The sequence below is a fragment of the Cebus imitator genome, unplaced genomic scaffold (genome assembly GCF_001604975.1).
Source record: "Cebus imitator isolate Cc_AM_T3 unplaced genomic scaffold, Cebus_imitator-1.0 Scaffold90, whole genome shotgun sequence".
NCBI lineage: Eukaryota > Metazoa > Chordata > Mammalia > Primates > Cebidae > Cebus > Cebus imitator.
In genome coordinates this window covers 2,742,185-2,761,287 of record NW_016107405.1, presented here as the reverse complement: position 1 = coordinate 2,761,287, position 19,103 = coordinate 2,742,185, and the positions used below count along the sequence as shown (strand labels likewise).

General features: G+C 33.3%; 1 protein-coding gene across 1 annotated transcript in view; it reads right to left on the bottom strand.

Moving 5' to 3' along the window:
- FOXP2 (forkhead box P2) overlaps positions 1 to 19,103 on the bottom strand; it is a 582,130-nt gene that overhangs the window by 46,778 nt on the left and 516,249 nt on the right. The window contains 5 exon segments of the mRNA XM_017535042.2: positions 378 to 591; positions 12,208 to 12,385; positions 13,893 to 14,059; positions 14,062 to 14,080; positions 15,215 to 15,352. Coding sequence (XP_017390531.1) covers positions 378 to 591; positions 12,208 to 12,385; positions 13,893 to 14,059; positions 14,062 to 14,080; positions 15,215 to 15,352 — 716 coding nt within the window.

The following is a 19,103-nucleotide window of genomic DNA, read 5'->3' as shown; positions in this document are numbered from 1 at the left end:
TGAAACATATAAGAGGTATATACATGCATCTTTAATTATTTGAAATTAAAGAACTGATTTTTAGCTTGAAAAATATTCTCAACAATCAGGTTAATCATAATATCTTAGTCATAAAAATATATTGATGCAATCATTCTACATGCACTTATGGAAAAGTAAATTTCTTCAGGCAAACTCCCCAACTATATCCATCCAACTTTTGGTATTTGAACTGCTTTTTGATAATAAAAAGAATATAATAAGATAAATAATCTCAAGATTTCCAATTTGTTGTTCTACACATTTTGTCCTTATTTCAAGTACAAATTGTTTTTTCTTTTCTCAATGGTGAAAATAAAATCTGATGATAAATATAGAATAAAGCTCATGAGATTTACCTGTCTCGTCTTGCATTTAAAACTGAAGACTGTCCATTCACTATGGAATGATGAGTTATTGGTGGTGATGCTTTGGAAGTGGTGGAGGAGGTAGTCGAGGAGGAATTGTTAGTAGTGAGGTCTAGCCCTCCATGTTTAATGCCATTGTCTTCCATACTGTGAACTCCAGTCACTTCTTTCCATAACTGCTGAATCTCAGCAGGACTTAAGCCAGCTATAAAGTGAAAGAAAGCTTCACTACTATAACAAGGTAAAGTTTATATAATGAGCTTTGTGTTATTAATAGAATAATACCAACAACAACAGTGATGTTACCTGCATTACTTTTACACCGTCAGCACCAAAGTTTTTGTCTCGAAAACAAAATCATTTATTTTCTAAAGTGTATCAATTTGGGAACAGTATGGGAAATACTGCCATATGAAATTATTGAGAATAATATCAAGCATTAAAAAAAAATCCCTTGATGTTCCATTTAAAAACTGAACTAGGACGAGGAGTGGTGGCTTATGCCTGTAATCCCAGCATTCTGGGAGGCAGTCACAGGTGGATCTCTTGAGGCCAGGAGTTCAACAACAGCCTGGCCAACACGGTGAAACTCTGTTTCTACTAAAAATACAAAAATTAGCTGAGTGTGGTGGGTATGCCTTTAATCCCAGCTACTCAGGAGGTTGAAGTAGGAGGATCACTTTAACCTGGGAGGCAGAGGTTGCAGTGAGCTGAGATTGCACCACTGCACTCCAGCATGGGTGACGGAGTGAGACACTGTCTCAAAATAAATAAATAAATAAATAAAAGTAAAAATTGAACTACTCAACTTTTAAGAGTAGCTTTTACTTATTGCTAGTATTAAGGTGTTCTTTATTTTTTAATCAGTGAGAAACAGAAAGAGAAATAGATTTCAAAATAATATCAAAAGAAATAAATGAAAAAAGAGAAAAACAAAAATGTCAGGGAAAAACAGTCAACACTCAATTCAGGAAAAAAAGGAGATTTGGCAATTATCTGGTCATTGTGATATTTCTCAGAGGGGCAAACTAAATAACTAAATTTAATTTTTTTGTCTTAAATAAACCAATATGCTTACTTAACTGGATCAACTAAGCAGATAATATCTAGACTTCTCCTTCATTTATGACTGATAGAGTAAATCAGCTACTCATTTTAAACAATTCCCTGGTTCAGACTATGCAAATTTACTTGATTTATACAACAATAAACATTAAAAAGCTAATATAATCCTTTTGTTTTTAACAATAATTTTGAAATAAAGTATTGAGAGATTATTGTTTACAGTATTTGACTTACAAAATGGTACTGCTTCTTTTTTTTTTTTTTGAGACAGAGTTTCGCTCTGTCACCCAGGCTGGAGTGCAGTGGTGTGATCTCAGCTCACTGTACCCTCTCCCTCCCAGATTCAAACAATTCTCCTGCCTCAGCCTCCTGAGTAGCTGGGATTACAGGTACACCACCTTGCCTGACTACTTTTTATATTTTTAGTAGAGACGAGGTTTCACTATGTGGGCCAGGCTGGTCTTGAACTCCTGATGTCGTGATCCACCCACCTTGGCCTCCCAAAGTGCCGGGATTACAGGTGTGAGCCACTACACCCAGCTTATCTTTGTATATATTTTTTATATGCGTTATGCTTTTTAATCCTCAGTACAAACTAATGGAGTTGGTATTGTTAGTTTAACCAATTTATAAAAAAGGAAAGAAAGAAAGACAGAAGTTCAAAAATATGTCCAAGGTCACATAGCTTCTACGTGGTAAATGTGATTTAAATCCAGGCAGTCTGGCTTTAGTACCTTTGCTCTTAAAATACTATATTAAGAAAATATTAAAACTACTGAATAAATATGTTCAGGAAAAAAATGAAGAGCGTATTTACTATATTCTGGTGTTTCACTAAGTACTTTACATTTATAATCTCAGTTAACCTCACTTGAGGTTAGAACTCATTATATTTTACAAGAAGGCTCAGAAAGATTAAATATATTGCCCCAAATCACTCAATTTATGATCAGTGGGCAGAATTCAACCTCAATGCTCTGTAGAGCTCCAAAATCTATGTTCTTAAATCACTATGTGCATCTATAACGCCTAATATAAAGATGAAAGTGCAACCCAAACAACCTCTCCCAACCTAACACACATCTACATTAGATACTATAGTGATATTAAGAGATGTGTCGGGTGAGGCAGGTTGGAAGAGGCAGGGGAAATGGGGCAAGATAACAGAATGAGAAGAGTGAACTCTCTCACACTAATCCCTGCAAATGGAAAAATCTCTGATCTAGGTATTACTATATCTGAGTATTGGCAATTACCCAACAGCAACAGAAGAATTCTCACTGTTCCAAACGTAACTTCTGGTCACATTATTCATCATAGCATTAACCTTAAAATGGTATGCCTATCACAATTTCCTACAGGTAGTTTTACTGAAAGCTATCATTTCAGTGATTCTGCCTCCTTGAGATTTTAAGACAAGGCCTGAGCCTTAAAAAAAAAAAAAAGCAAAAACAACAACAACAACAACAACACAAAACCAGGATAAGTTGGCTTTCCAAAGTTACTACGAACAGTTTTTTTCCATAAAAAAGAAAGTGGCTTTATAAAGAAAGGTTTCTCTTTTACATAGGAAACAAGTTTTTACATAAAGATCTATAATTATTGCTTTAACCCAGAATTCTGAAACTTTTCTGACTGTAACGTTTTGATTATCTGTTGGTGTATGTTAGGTGTCCCAACAGGAAAATTTCATCAGCAAATCCTTTTTCATGACAGCATCAACATGTCTTTTGCAGTAGAACTTTCACCATCTTACCAGCTGTCTCTTTGCTCTATTACCAACTCTTGCCTGGAACACAGCTATAGCGTTCCAACTGTCTTCCTGCTATTACCTTGCCCTGAATATATGAATTTGCTCTTCATGGATTAGCCAAATATTCTCTCTATGAATGTAAATTAGGTCATGTCACTTCTCAGGCAAGGCTTCCAAAGGCTTTCAAGAATACTTAGAAGAAAACAAGAAAACAACATCAACAACAACAACAACAAAAGAAAACAAAAACAACCCCTACTATGGCCTATGGGGCGCTGCATTTATTATCTGGCTCTTGCCTGTCTCTCTGACCTCATCTACTGCTCTCTCTTCACATTTCATTCTGTTGTACTAGTCTTCCGCTGCTTCTCAAGTGTATCAAATATTTGCTTCCATTCCAACCTCTGCTCTGACTGTTCCCACAACCTATTCTTGCAGGTCTTCCCTTCCTCCTTCCCTTCACTTAGATGGTTCAAAGTTTACCTCCTGTTAAGTTTCCAGCCACACTATCAACCCCTGCCCCTACCCAACCTCCTGACTATTAATCCTTAACTCATCTCATTTTTCTTTAGATCATTTATCAGTTTCTGAAACCATTTTATCTATCTACTATCAATCATCAATCTATTTACTATCTATCTATCTATCTATCTATCTATCTATCTATCTATCTATCTATGTAGTCTATCTCTTGTTATTACATCTGCCTCTAATACAATCGAAGTTTTATAAGAGTATGAATTTCTTATTTTACTGGTATATCTCCACTGCCTTGAACTGTGCCTGGTATGTGCTCAATAAATATTTGTTGATTTCATTGACTATAATAGAGTCATACATTTCTTGAAGACACGTTGGTGCCCACAAAGAAGTTTTGTGACTCTTAAAGGGCATATTCTGTATGAACAATGCTACCATACAAGACCAATGTGTGAAGAATTATATATGGCACTTGTTGCTTCTAACAGATTGAGTGGCTAACAATATTTTATATCTCTGCTAAAGACTCTTAGATGGTTTTAGAGATTATACCAACTAATCATGTTACTAGTTACTCAGTTTTTGGATTTAAGTAATTATTAATAATTAAATTATTAATGATTTAATTATGTTAAGTATCCACTTGCCTTCTAAAAGTAGATACAAATGAATAGTGATATCACCATGCTATTGCAATAAGGTAACAAATGTTAGGCATTTAGTAGGCTCTCGATAAATATTTGATGAATAAATAACCTGTTCAATAATCCAAATAATGTTTCTTAATTAAAAATAGGAATAGTTTAAAAATATGATATAATTGATAAGAAGCAGAGATTCCTTTTAGCAGCAATGGATCCTCAAATGTCCGCATATTAGAATCACCTGAGCATATTTTAAAATCTCTAAAGGCCTTACCACAACCCAGATCAATAAAATCATAATTTTAGAGGGGAAACACAGTCATTAGTAGTTCTTGAAGCTCCAGAGGTGATTCCAATGCACAGATAATTTTGGTAGAAAATTTTTAAAAAGAAAACTATTACCTTGCTCTTGGGACAAAGCTTTCAACCTAAAAATTGCTCAGCTCTGTTATATGGATACAAAACTACTTAGAAAATATGAAACAAGTAGCCAATCGATTTTGTACAATTTTAAAAGTTTTAAGGGCTTTAAGACTTGATGGTTTGCAAGAATTAATCTAGGTTATTTTTCAGGCAGTAATATAAGAAGTTCATTATTTCCAAACAGTGTTTTATGGAACAATAGTCTTCTAAATGCTGGTAATCTAAGAGGTCTGCCTCTCTATCTTGGAGACTTATTATTCATGTAAAATAGTTCTGAGATGTGTAGTAACAAAGAAAACTTGAATCTCATTTTGAACTCAGTGTTTTCCAAATATATTTGAGGAAGAAAAGCCCCAGAAACTTTTTACAGTTACACAAGTTTGTCTAAGCTTTAAATGCCAGATGTAAGCTTAGGAGTCACCAACTGATTCCCTAGCCCTTACCCCTCCTTTAAACTACAGTCTTTATATTTGAAAATTCCATGTAACCTTACCTAGTTTCTTAACCTTTCCATGCTCAAAACTAAGCTCCTGTTTATATAGTCCCCTCCCTCAACCCCAACTCAGTCCTCTTTAGGGTTTTCTTCATCTCTGTTTTATTTAACTGCTTTTGATATGCCAGACACTCTTCTAAGTGCTTCACGCATGATATCTAATCTAGTACCCCAAACCATTATTATCATTAATATTGCTCTTATTATCCCTATGTTAGAGATGGGGAAACTAAGGCAAAGAAAATTAAGTGCTTTGCTCTAGAACTAATCTGTTGCAGAGCTTCCTCTCATTTTCAGATCATTACTCATTAACCCTTTTCTCAGGACTCCTGAGGGTCCCCCGTTTTCCTATTGTTGCTTAGATGTTTCCTATCCTTAACTTTATTTCTCTCCTTAGCACTCACCGCTATATATTTTACTTTATTTATTGTCTGCCTTCTACAATAAAACGTATGTTTTATGATGGCAGGGATTTTTGTCTGTTTTCTTCACTGCTATATCCCAGTGTCTGTTAGAGTGCCTGCAGTCAGTGAAAGCTCAAAGAGTATTACTTGAAAGAGTTTTAAAATTTGGCCAGAACACTTGTGTACTGGCAGACATACTCTGGGAATCTGTGGGCTAGGCTATTATAACTAATAGACAGCTTTCATCTTAAGTGAAGATTATTCAGTTTCTTTTATTTCAAGGACATATATACTAGTCATGCCAAAAAGTTTCATAATTATGCAATTTAAAATTCCATGGCCACAAAAAATTGGGAATCTCTATTCTACTTTTGGATGATGACTTGGACTTGTGCTTATTCGCTGCCAGTACCACAAATATTAAAAGACTTTTACCACAGGAGGTGAGTAAATAAAAGGGTAATTCCTTAATCAAACTGCCTATTATACCACAAATAATTTAATAATAATTCATAAGACAGGGTCTCACTGGAGGGCAGTAGCATGATCACAGATCACTGTAGCCCTGACCTCCTGGGCTGAAGTGATCCTCCCTCCTTAGCTTCCCAAGTAGCTAGGATGTGACTGACCACAGGTGTGCATCGCCATGCTCAGCTAATTATTATTATTATTATTATTATTATTATTATTATTTTGTAAAGACAGGGTTTCACCATGTTGCCCAGGCTGGTCTTGAACTCTTGGGTTGAAGTGATCCTCTGGCCTCAGCCTCCCAAAGTGCTGGGATTATAGGTGTGAGCCATTGTATTTGGCCTAATAAATAATAATTCTTTAATCCTACATTCAGAGTTTGTAGAGTAACTACAAGGTGCCAAGCACTGTGCTGAGAATTAATTAAGTCACATCTATATTACATGTCTTTAAGGTACACAAAGTTTAAAAATGTCTATACTAGTTTCAACACAGCTTTGAAAATGCTGCTAAGGTGATTTTTACTTATTAGTAAAATAAGTAAAAAGTTATTTTTATTAGTAAAAATCTCCTTAACAGCTTTTTGACACTCAAAAAAATAAAATATCATTTCAATGTCCTTTCTTTTTCTATGTCCAGTAATTGATTTTTAACTGTTAAGTAAATAATTGTGTATATTATGATGCAAAGTATGTATACTGTGAATTCTTAACTAACTTATTTAGTGGTACTCTACTTATTTTCTAAGATTATTTATAATTTAAATTAATAAAAGTGAGTTTTGGTAGAAGAATTAGTATCGTATATTTTGTTAAGCTAAATTGATATTTAATATTTTAATCTGAATTACTGAGATATTACTATGTTCTTTTCAGTTTTCATCTTAAATTTTAAATGTGAAATTTACAAACTAGTAGACACAGCTGGCCAGAATAATTGAATCACAGAAAAGGGTATATATTAGAAAGGAAACTTCCCTACCAGCCTTGACCTCTGGATACCCAGTTCTCTTCTTCAGAAGAGAGTTCAGTTTCTGGAGTATCCTTCAGAGATCTTAGTGTTCATTTATAATTTGCCAAACTCAACATATTATTGATTTATTTTTGACTAGAGGCCTACTATCACCTACAGATCCAATGCCCATCTTTAAAATGCCTGTCACATGGACCTAGCAATAGAAATTCCATCTGACCCAACAACCTCATTACTGGGTATATATCAAAAGGATTATAAAGCGTTGTATTATAAGGACACATGCACACGAATGTTCACTGCAGCACTGTTTACAATAGCAAAGACTTGGAACCAACCCAAATGCCCATTGATGATAGACTGCACAAGTAAAATGTGGCACATGTACACCATGGAATATTATGCAGCCATCAAAAACAATGAGTTTGTGTCCTTTGTAGGGACATGGATGAACCTGGAAACCATCATTCTCAGCAAACTGACACAAGAGCAGAAGATCAAACACCGCATGTTCTCACTCATAGGTGGGTGTTGAACAATGAGAACACATGGACACAGGGAGGGGAGTATCACACACTAGGGTCTGTGGAGGGGAAATGGGGGAAGGACATGGGGGGTGGGGAGTTGGGGAGGGATAACATGGGAAGAAATGCCAGATATAGGTGATGGGGAGGAAGGCAGCAAATCACACTGCCATGTGTGTACCTATGCAACAATCTTACATGTTCTTCACATGTACCCCAAAACCTAAAATGCAATAAAAAATAAAAATAAAAAAATAAAATGCCTGTCAAATGAGAGGTGAATTAAATACACACTTTGTCCAAATGCCAAATTACAGGGAGCAGAAGTAGGTATTCAGCTGAAAACTGAGACCAAAGATAAATATCTTCACCAAAGAAGAAACGTCTGGGATATATGAACATATCTGATATTAACAAAAATTAATACTATCATTTTACTACTAAATTTTTCATAGGGTTGCATTTTAAAAGTTTGATATTCTATTACAAAATCAATAATTTTTGGTTTTTCTCATCATGATATTTTAATGTGGCAAAGTTGACACACTGCTTTTCAGTCTTCCTCTCAAGATGTAAACAATTGCCAAATAAAACTTAAAAAGACTTAAGAGCTAAATGGAATTAAATTCATTTTAATGTTATACATTCTAGTTCACAAAATAATTCCACAAGAATTAGAGTTATGATATAATTTAATCTCAATCTTTTTTACGTTTTTTCAAAAACTAACTCGACATACTCAATATTTCTCTATATATGTAATTATTTACTAGTTTTTTAAACATAAAATTAACAGCATTCACAGGTAGCTTGGCAGAGTTTTATACCTGCAATAATAAATGTACCTTTAAACTTCGATTCAGTAATGAAATTTCAGCACGTAAAATATCAAATAAGTTTTTTCCTCCAACTTACAAATTGAGAACTTTTAATAATTCTGCATGACACGCATTGTTCATATCACTAGTTTATTGCCAGGATTACATAAAACAGTAATCTATGCAAGCAGAGGATCATTGATTAAGCAGTAAATCTAGGATGTCAGAAGTAGGCATTTGGCTACTTAGACTTCCGTAAGCATAGAATGAAGCCAAAGCCAAATAGCTAATTTTTGGCTGCAGAGTGAACCCAAAGACTATCTTCAGCACAATTTTAACTCAGCCTAAAAAACATTATTATATTTTATTTCAAAATATTTCATTTTTAATTATTATTCAACCACTCTTATTCTAAGATTTTCTAGTTCCACAATGTGTTAATTCAAAAGAAGACTGGCTAGAACCTAGCATTCCCTGTTTGGTCTTCCAAATTGGTAATGAAAATGTTATCTTTTAAATAACTTTTATAAATTAAAAACTATGTAAAAATTTGGAGTGAAAGAAAATCATCACTACATATATTTCTATCCATACAGTCAAAATAAACCTGTGAATATACTGTAGATTACAGTACACAAACTTTTAGCGGATGTCAAAAACATACCAACATTTAAAGCTAACTTCATCTTTCCTAACCAATAGACAATGATACTGGTTCATTAAACTGTTGCACTAAATTTCATTACTAGATAATATATAAACTGAATTATGTTATTTATATATTACAGAGATTTATAATCAGTATATTATTCAAGATGGAACTATAAAGCTATCCTTTCTATTTGGCTTACGTGTATGTGTATACCTATCATCACTCTGTATATAAACCATGTACATATTTAGTAGATGGAAGTTTACTTACCTGTTTTACACTAAAATGCATTATTATAGTAATATTAATAATGACTCTAAATGCTTAATATTTAAAGTAATTTACATTATGATGATAAAATATAAAACTTTAGAGAAAAATGTCAATAAATCTGCTATTCTACCAAAATTCTTCTAATTTTATTTCTCATTTTTATATACATATATTTTAATATAATTTAAGAAGTTGTAACTCTAAAAGTAGCAAGAAGAAGTTGTGTTAATTTACAGGAATAAATAAAATATGACATAGTTTTAGGTTGGCTGTGGTGGCTCAGGCCTGTAATCCAGCATTTTGGGAGACTGAGGTGGGCGGTTCACTTGAGGTCAGGAGTAGGAGACTAGCCTGGCCAACATGATGAAATCCTGCCTCTACTAAAAATACAAAAATTATAGCCAGGCGTGGTGGTGGGCACCTGTAATTGCAGCTACTTGGAGGCTGAGGCTGGAGAATCGCTTCAACCCGGAAGGCGGAGGTTGCAATGAGCTGAGTTAGCGCCACTGCACTCTAGCATGGGTGACACAGCGAGACTCCTCAAAAAAAAAAAAAAAAAAAAACCATATCCTTTTAAAGACACAATGAGAACATTATCCATCATTGCACATTAATCCTACTTAGTTTTCATATGGCTATTTTTCATGACTAATCAATCAACCAACCAAACACCTGGTACAAAATGAACTGGAAACTGATAATAAAAACATTCAAAATGTTTTTACCTTAAACTCTAACTAAAGAAGTAATGATTCAGGGCTTTTACTGTACAAGAAATATTTCTTTACTTTTTCTCATCTAGTTTTGGGATCCAGCATAGCACAATAATGTTAGGTTCCTTTACTGTAGCTGGTGTACTCAACACACAATGAGCCTCCACAATTATACTTGTCACACGTAATCATCTAAATCGTAAAAAATAAGATGATGATGCCAGTTTGTGTTGCTTACATGGCAACAACACAAACCTTGATCAGGAAACCAACTATATTTGTGGTCCTATATTTATTCAAATGGATTTTTTAACCTATAGTCATGAAAACATAGCTTATGATTTCATCTTTTTTCCTTTTTAAAATATAAATTTTCTGCTCAAAGACAGATGTTTTCAGATTTACTTTCTTTTCCTAAATGTTCTCCATTCTCTCATTTTATATCTTATATATCTTATCAAGGATAAAAACAGAAGAAAAGGGAGAAATAACAATTCTATGAAAATAAATTTGAATTTGAATTTCAGGTAATTTCTATTTGAAAACTACTAGAATGGTTATATCATTATAAATTTCATTTTTCAGAGAGATAGTTTTTGCTTGTTTTGAAAGAATGTGGTTTCACAATATGTTTTAAACAAGTTACATTGTGTTACTATTAGCACATATTTTTAACTTTCTTAAAATGTTTACTTGAATAGATTTAATAAAGTAAGATTGTGGTAGACTGTACTTTTTTGTTGAGGGAATTCTCATAAAATTGTATCCTAATGCAGATTTCATTTGAATTTTACTGACAAGAAAATAAAGACTGTTTCTGTTTTCATATAGTTTCTATCAAAGAAATCCATGTCTACATTGAAATACTTTTATAAACTCTTTCCTCTTTTACTTTATTTTTCATTTGTCTTTAAATTGTATTTATTTTCTAAAGAAGAATAACTGTGAATAGAACATTCACTGATAAAATGACACTATGATTTATTCTAATTTTCTTTAGAATAACTCAGAAAAATATGTGTATTGCTTTGTTTTTCTTCTGCTATTTAAACTTTATATTTTCTGATTTCCTAGGAGTGCTCCAATCAGGTGACTTACAAATTTTGAAGTCAAATGAGAGACGAAAATCAGGGAAAAATAAGCCTAGGAGACATTAGTTTGATAAATAAAAAGAAAGAACATTATCACAAGATTCTTGATTTTCTTTAGTATGTCCTTTAGAGTCAGCAAAATGTACAGCCAATGCTACTACAATATAAACTCCTCTGTGACAAATATAGTTAATTTGAATTAATGTATATTTGGATTAATGTTTGTCCCAACAAAATCCAAATGCAAGTAGAAATATCCTTTTATGAAATGTAATGATATATAACTTTTACCTGAATTGGGAATTTTAGCACAGTCATTTGTTTACCATTATTTTTCTTTTTTAACTTAAAATTCTTTCCATTTCTCAAAAGCGAAGGGTCATGGATATGACAAACAATTATATTATCAGAGTACCGTCAAAGTTTTCTTATAGAAAAATCAGAATACAGTTGACAGATTTTTTTTTAAACTATAGTTTACAATACATGCATAGGCAACATTATGAGAGAGAAAACAGGATGGATATGGTCCTGTGATATAGGATGGGGTTCTACAAAGCTCAACTTGGAATGTGCTCTATAGTCATTCATAAAGCCTCTCTTTTACATGTGTTGATTTCAGTGTGAAGATTAGGAACTTTTATCTTTCTCTTATCAGCTGTTCACCAAACTCCTATCAGCTCACTTATGTTAAATGGACTGCTGTCAGCCTTCCCAGTAATCCAATTCCCTGCAGATCCTACTGTATATTCAATAGTGCTTAAATTGCGTTGCCCTTATAAATTATTTTGTGCCCATAACACTAATAAATACACATTTAATATCCACAAAACACTTGAGAGTTTTACTACACACTTGAAAGCAGTATATGGTAAAATTTCTGAGCCGCTAGAAAATGGGTCATGCAACCATGTTAACAATCATCTTTTAATAATAAACTTGAAAGTGATAAAAACAAAATTTCTCAAGGTATACAGCAGAAAGGCCATGAAAGGGTAGAAAGTACAAAATTTGAAATGAAGTGTGCACAACATTCTGTATGTACCTTGAGGCAGCGATTGGACAGGAAGTGCCGCTTGGCCAGGTGGAATGGAGATGAGTCCCTGACGCTGAAGGCTGAGCAGATGCTGCTGCTGCTGGAGTTGTTGCATCTGGAGAAGCTGCTGCTGGAAGACAAGCTGCTGGGCTGCCAACTGCTGTTGCTGTTGCTGCTGCTGCTGCTGCTGGCATCAGAAAACCCAACCCAGTAAACAGCAGAGAACATGGCCTGTACAAACAGCTCTCTTACAGAGAAATGCACACTCCTTTCATTGCGTGAGTGGGTTTTTTGGTCATCCCATAGTCAAAGTTCAGGGGCAGAAGGTGAGTAAGTTCTAGATTTTCAGTTGCTTTTCTTTCAAATATTAAACAGCATTAGAGAACCAAGGAGCTTGAATCAAAAAAAGTATGGAGCAATGTCTACACATAGTATGTAATAAAGGTTCAGCTTTTAAAAATCTACTTATTGTAGATAATAAATTTCTCTAGACTAAAAGAACACCACTTTACAGAAATAGTCAACTTCTACAGCACACTATTTTTTTTTCCAACTAAGTTTGATCTGCAGAGGTCCATGAATGTGGTCTCTGGTGATCTATTAGTAAACTGGGATGTAGCCTTCGTAGGATAGGCCTGTTAGCTCTCTCTCTCTTCTCCCCTCTTGTTGGAATATATTAAAGGCAGAATTATGTTCAAGGCAAAAAAAAGTGCCCTTATTATAAGAAAAAGTATAACTTCCAATTTTGTGAGGCATTACAAGCAAACCAGAGGTCTTTGGACTCCGGAGGGTTTGAGATGGCAGTCACACTTCAGAGAAAGACAAGCTGCTGTGGAAGACCTTTCCTTTTTAGTTTGGGGAAAAGAGAAACTTCTGATGCGCTCACTGGAAAACAGACTGCATAATGGAGCAAGTCATGTGGATTGCCCAAAGCCTCGGGAGAAATAAGGGAGCAATTTCTATTCTGTAGTTGATGGCTGTCTGAAATTCTATTCACAAATCCAAACAGAAACAAAGCCTCAGGAGGTCAAAACTGTTTCCTGTACGTTTGCATAATGGGCAGCTTGAAGACAACGGCTCTGATACCTGCTGATCAATTTAACTACTTCAACATGTTTTGTTTGTATTATGTTTATATTTGATGCAGTTTGCTGACAAGTGCAAGCTAGGCCTGAGAAGCCCGCTTGTCAGTTTGATTTATGAGCATATCAAACTGTAACTTTCTACTCGCCACTCTAAACCTACAGTAGCAGTTCATTAATCAGGGGCCTGTGACTTTGAAATCTGTGCTCAACCAGTTTCTCCCCTAGTCTCCCCACCCCCAACAATAGGCCAAATTTGCATGCATGTTCTCTGAGCTGCACCACTGAGAAAAATAAGGTTCCCTCACCAACTTAGATTCTCCATGAATACAAGATAATCAGTACTTTGTCCACCACACAGCTTGCTCTTTGTACTGTGATTCATTAGTGAACATTAGACGACAGCAGCATTAGATTGTAACTCTCAAGTCCCATGCTACAAAAAAAGGAAAGCCTGAGAGCCTGTCACTGTTACTAAGCTCAGTAAAAATATATACTACTGCAACTTAGACAGCAAGAGCCTGTTATAGGAAGATCTAAGACTATTCTTGCCGCTCAAAGCCCCTTCTTAACTGCGAACTGTTATATATCAATGAGATAACCGGATCCTACCTCTTTCGCTTGCTTTCCAGGATGCTGTTGCTGCTGCTGCTGCTGTTGCTGCTGCTGCTGCTGTTGCTGCTGCTGTTGTTGTTGTTGCTGCTGCTGCTGTTGTTGCTGCTGTTGTTGCTGCTGCTGCTGTTGCTGCTGCTGCAAAAGCTGAAGATGTAACTGCTCTTGTAAAACTCTTGTAGTTGTTGCTGAATAAACCATTTTGACTTTAATAAATAAAGGCAAAAGTTTCACGTATTATAAATCTCCTAAACTCTTCTAGACTGGCATATGGCAGAGTATCCATTAAGATTCATCTCATAAAAACAACAAAAAAATATGCATTGGATTCAAAGAGACAGCTCTACATACATTTTTTTCCAAGGCAGCTCTGAAATTTTCCAATCCAGAATCCAAAAAATCCTAAACAAAAGGGTATAGAAAGTCTGTATTCTAAAGGGTCAGAGCCAAATTAATACTTTAAATTATTACATCTGAAGTCCTACTGGCATATAAAAACTAGGCTATACTCTACCACTTGTAAGAATAAAAATTTAGCTACATAAAATCAGGTTGCTCGATTCTTATTGGAAAAAAAATTAATCCATCAGATGTTGAGAACAATGTTAGATTTACAAGTAATTGGTCTGTAGTCATCAGCACAGAAGATAGCAAAGTAATTATATATAAAAAAGCTTCAGGTAAATCACATTATTTTCACTATAATAAGTAGGTGTATAACATAAACTCCACTTCATATACACTCAAGGTTCCAATATTATATATATTAGGAACACTATGCTTGTTATTTTAAAAAGATAAATTTCATAAATTTGTGGCTCAGCTGCCTAATTTCATTATAATAAATAGATTCTTCCCTTTCTAAATGATGAGTATATTTTGAAAAGGAAAGTTTGGAATGTTACTTTCTGCATTTTTAACAAAGTTGTCAATTCAAATTTCATACTTTCGTGAAATAAAAGGAATGCTAAGGTGTTAGGAGTTTTAAAAGCAATTATTATCTGATGAGTATTTTTGCATTTTTGTTGGCAAGTCACAAATCAAATGAACCTAAGCATTTGGATATTTAAATATTGGTTTATTCCATTTTCAAATTACACCTTACTCTGCTCTTATTCTAGACTTCAATGAATTTTTTAAAACTAAGTAATCTAGATTTTCTTACGAGTTCTATAATTAAAATGTTACATTTATGTTCTAGCATGCTGATAGGTTGTCCTTTCAAATGGAGACTGAATTGTCAAATACGCCCACTGCATTTTCAACATAAGTGCACACCTTCTAAGTCATGCTAGAACACCAAAGCAGGTAACCCACATTACCTGCTGCAGCATGACGGCCTGCTGCTGTTGGAGAAGGGCTTGGAGCTGCTGAGGAGACAGGACTTGTTGCTGAAGGATCTGCTGCATTTGCTGAGGGGTGATCACCTGGGGAGTCATCATGGCCACTGACACAGGCACCTTGCATAGAAACAGAAAGAGAAATCGTGGTCATAACCAAATATCTATTAATGGACTTCACAAATATTATGTTATCTTTCATAAATTCTTTAGCATTGATCAATAATTTTTGTCACATTTAATATAACTACTTAATAATAGTACTAAAGTATCGCAAAACATAGACACTAGCTTTCCAGAGGTATCAGATTTCATCAAACTCTATAACTCTTATTTAACATGCTTAGATATTTGAACTTCAGCTATAGTATCTATAACTAAAAGTAAACAACTACATGGCAGTGTTCTCAATATTTCATAATTGATCATTTCATTAATGTCACAGTACTAAGAACACAAAGGCTTTTGAAATGACTTAAATTGTAATTAAGATAAATACAAGATTAAAGAATTGAAAAATATGTATATAAATATGTTATCTAAACTAGTAAAAAGCATATTTGTACAGTACACTTATAAAATATAATTACCATCTTCAAAATTCCATATATACATAATAAACAGAAAATACATATAGGAATACAATTTAGCATATGAGAATATGTGGTTATTCATACAGGAGACATACATATGTATGTGTGTGTGTATCTAGAAAAATAGTGACATACATTGGTCCTCTGAAAGAAGTACTCATAAACCTAGTATTCTAGCTTTTTCTTTAAACCTTTTCTTATTTCAAGCAACTAAGCTTATACCAGAAAGTACAAAAATTTAGCAATTCCTCAAAGGTTGTTCATTAAACTGAAAATAAAGTAATTTACTTAAAACTTTTTTTTACACTACTTCCTTTTTCTTCAGGGTTCTGAGGATGAGAGGCAGAAAGAAAACAAAATAATGAAGGAGAAAAAGATATAGAAGAGAAAGAAGGAAGGAAAGAAAACATAAAAAAAAGGACAAGCTAGGGGGAAAGCCCTAGAGAAAGAGGGAAATGATGTGAAAAATAGGAAGAGGATGGCAAAAGTGGTGATCAGAAAAACTGGCATAGAAACCTAAAGTACACGCTCCGACAGAAGGCAGTAACACTTGTTGAGGCATTACTTGTACTAACCAGTATGTAATCAAACAACTTATTAACTTTACAAGTTTGCAACCTTTGAAGTAGCAATGACTTTCCTAGAAAAAAACAATTTACTTTTACTGTAAATAAAACCAAGTATTTATATAAATACTGTTTTAGAACAAATTTATTAGGCAACATGTCTTTGAAAACCAAAAAAGATTAATAGATATGATTCACAACTGATTTTAATAGTCAATTTTGAATGCAGTTCAAACTTTTCCAGTGTGGCACTTTATGTAATGAAGAAAAGAGAAATTAATAATGAAAAGAGGTTAGAAGCAGAAGAAAAAAAAAAAAAACAGAAATTCAAGGTAGATTAATTCTTCTCTTCAAAAAGAAATAAAGAACTAAATAAATCAAAACCTTTCATATTTAATACTGAAAAATAGCTATGTCTTTTCTTTTCTCCATGTTAACATATTCAGATTAATTAGATCAAATTGCCTAACATGAAAAAGAAACATGACAGAAATTCAGTGATTTTTTAAAATATTTCTCTTTTTTTAAAGAACATACTGACTTACCTATAAATTACTGTATTTGAATTTATTATAATAAAAAGCATTCTGAAATGTATATTGTAAAATTAATTCACCAATGGGTTTTTCAAGTGTCTGGCTGTTTTATAAAATTGCCAGTTTACTTAACTGCTTGTTCTTTGATAACAAATAGAATGGTTAGAACAAGCAGTTAGAAAAGAATTTATCAATCTACAAAAAGGCCTTTTCTTCCGATAATCATTTACCTCATACTATTTCCAAATAACAAGAAATCAAACTGAAAGGGACAGAGAAAGACAGACATATTAAACTTTAAAAAGCTGTCAGTCTAGATAGACAGACAGACAATACAGAGTTTACAGATATGTACATGGATAAAGATACAGAGATATATACCCTATATAAAGTTAATCATAGGTAGGAAGCTTGTCACACTTCTCTCACCTAACAGCATCTTATTTTTTCTGTATATAGAGTGTTTTAATCGTCCCTATGTTAACCCTTAATTATCCCTACACCTACAAGTACAAATACTTTATGTAGAATGATAAATGAACTTTATAAGGAAAGTTCTTTGAATGGAGGGATGCCATAAGCCACTGTGAGTTGACAGATTTCAGCTTATACATATGACTCTAGGATTTGTTGCTATTGTGATCGATTTGATATATGAGCAAATTTAAGCAAGTTTTATATGTTCACATTCTTTAGAGTATATTAGTCCTTACACTACATAAGTTAGATTATTTTTTTACTCTTAAAATGGTTTGAGTATCTTTCAATTTATAGTTATGACCTAAATATAACCATGACATCATTATCATCCTAAAATCACATGTATTAAGTGGTCACATGTTATGTGATTTTTAAAAATTTTAATAAAATTCTGGTCTACCTTCTAGGAAACTGCCATATGAAACTGACAATATACAGATATAAAAATAATTAGGAAGTAAGTCAATTAACACACACATGATTGAACACTCTACTTCTATGTGTACAAAAGACAGAAATTAAGATTAATTATATAAATAGAAAAACACAGGTACACTCCTGACAGTTTTCTAACATTACAAATAATCTAATATTATCATCTCTAAATACACATATATAAGTTCACCCAAACTAAGATTACTAAAAATCTAAATTATTTAATAAACAAAAAACTAGTTTTTCTACAACAAATGTCAGTAATATGCAGACTATTCCACTTGCAATTTGAAAAATGCAGAACCTCTATTTTTAAGTGACTCCTTTTAAGTGACACATTTCCTTTTTTCCTCCCTCATCATTTTTTTATTACTATCCTATTTCATGTCCTTGCTACCACAAGTAACTCTAGGAATTCATTGATAAAAATGAATAAAGATTAACTGTATACATATAAAAATGTAGAGATTATACTACTTACCAATATTTAAACAGACAAAATCAGTATCAGCCTTATGGAAATTTATGGATAATTTTTTGAAATGCATATACCTTAGCAAGTTCAGTGTTAGACCTATGAAAATATTTTTCACTGGATATGTAATTTGATTCATGCAAATATTCTAATAAGGGATCATAAGTTAGATGTATGATATAGAAGGGAAGGGAGAACTTACTTCAGACGTTTTCTGGTGAGAAGGCAAATAAAAGTTTAGTGGCTCTACCACCAAATGAAATCAGAAGGAATAGACAGTTTTGAATGGTATTTATCAGTTAAAATCTTCAACGTAAAGGAAGGAAATAGAGTCATCTTTGGTTGGGAGATTTTTTTTTTTGTCTCTTGGTATTTACTTTGCTGACAGATTTAAAATTCTCCTTAGTGATGGACCAGACAAGGGTCTCCATTTACCCTTATTTATTATTTCATTAGATGAGTTAACCACAAACCTGATATGCTGCTCTGTGCACCAAGAAGTATCAGTTAATTGGATATAAAGATAGGGTTATGGATTCGAAAATGAGAGAGGGAAAATTCTGAAACTGTCTTGCAATGAGTCAGTGGTTAAATTAAAATAAAAACTTTAGGTATTATGCTAGAATGGGGTGAGTGGAATTACAATTAATAGCACTTATTAGTAAGTGATATTAAATATATTTATTTAGGACAATAACATAACCATCACATCACTGTCTTCCTAAAATTATATAAAAATTATAAACACATATAAATTATAAATGTGCTTATATTAAAATTTAAAGT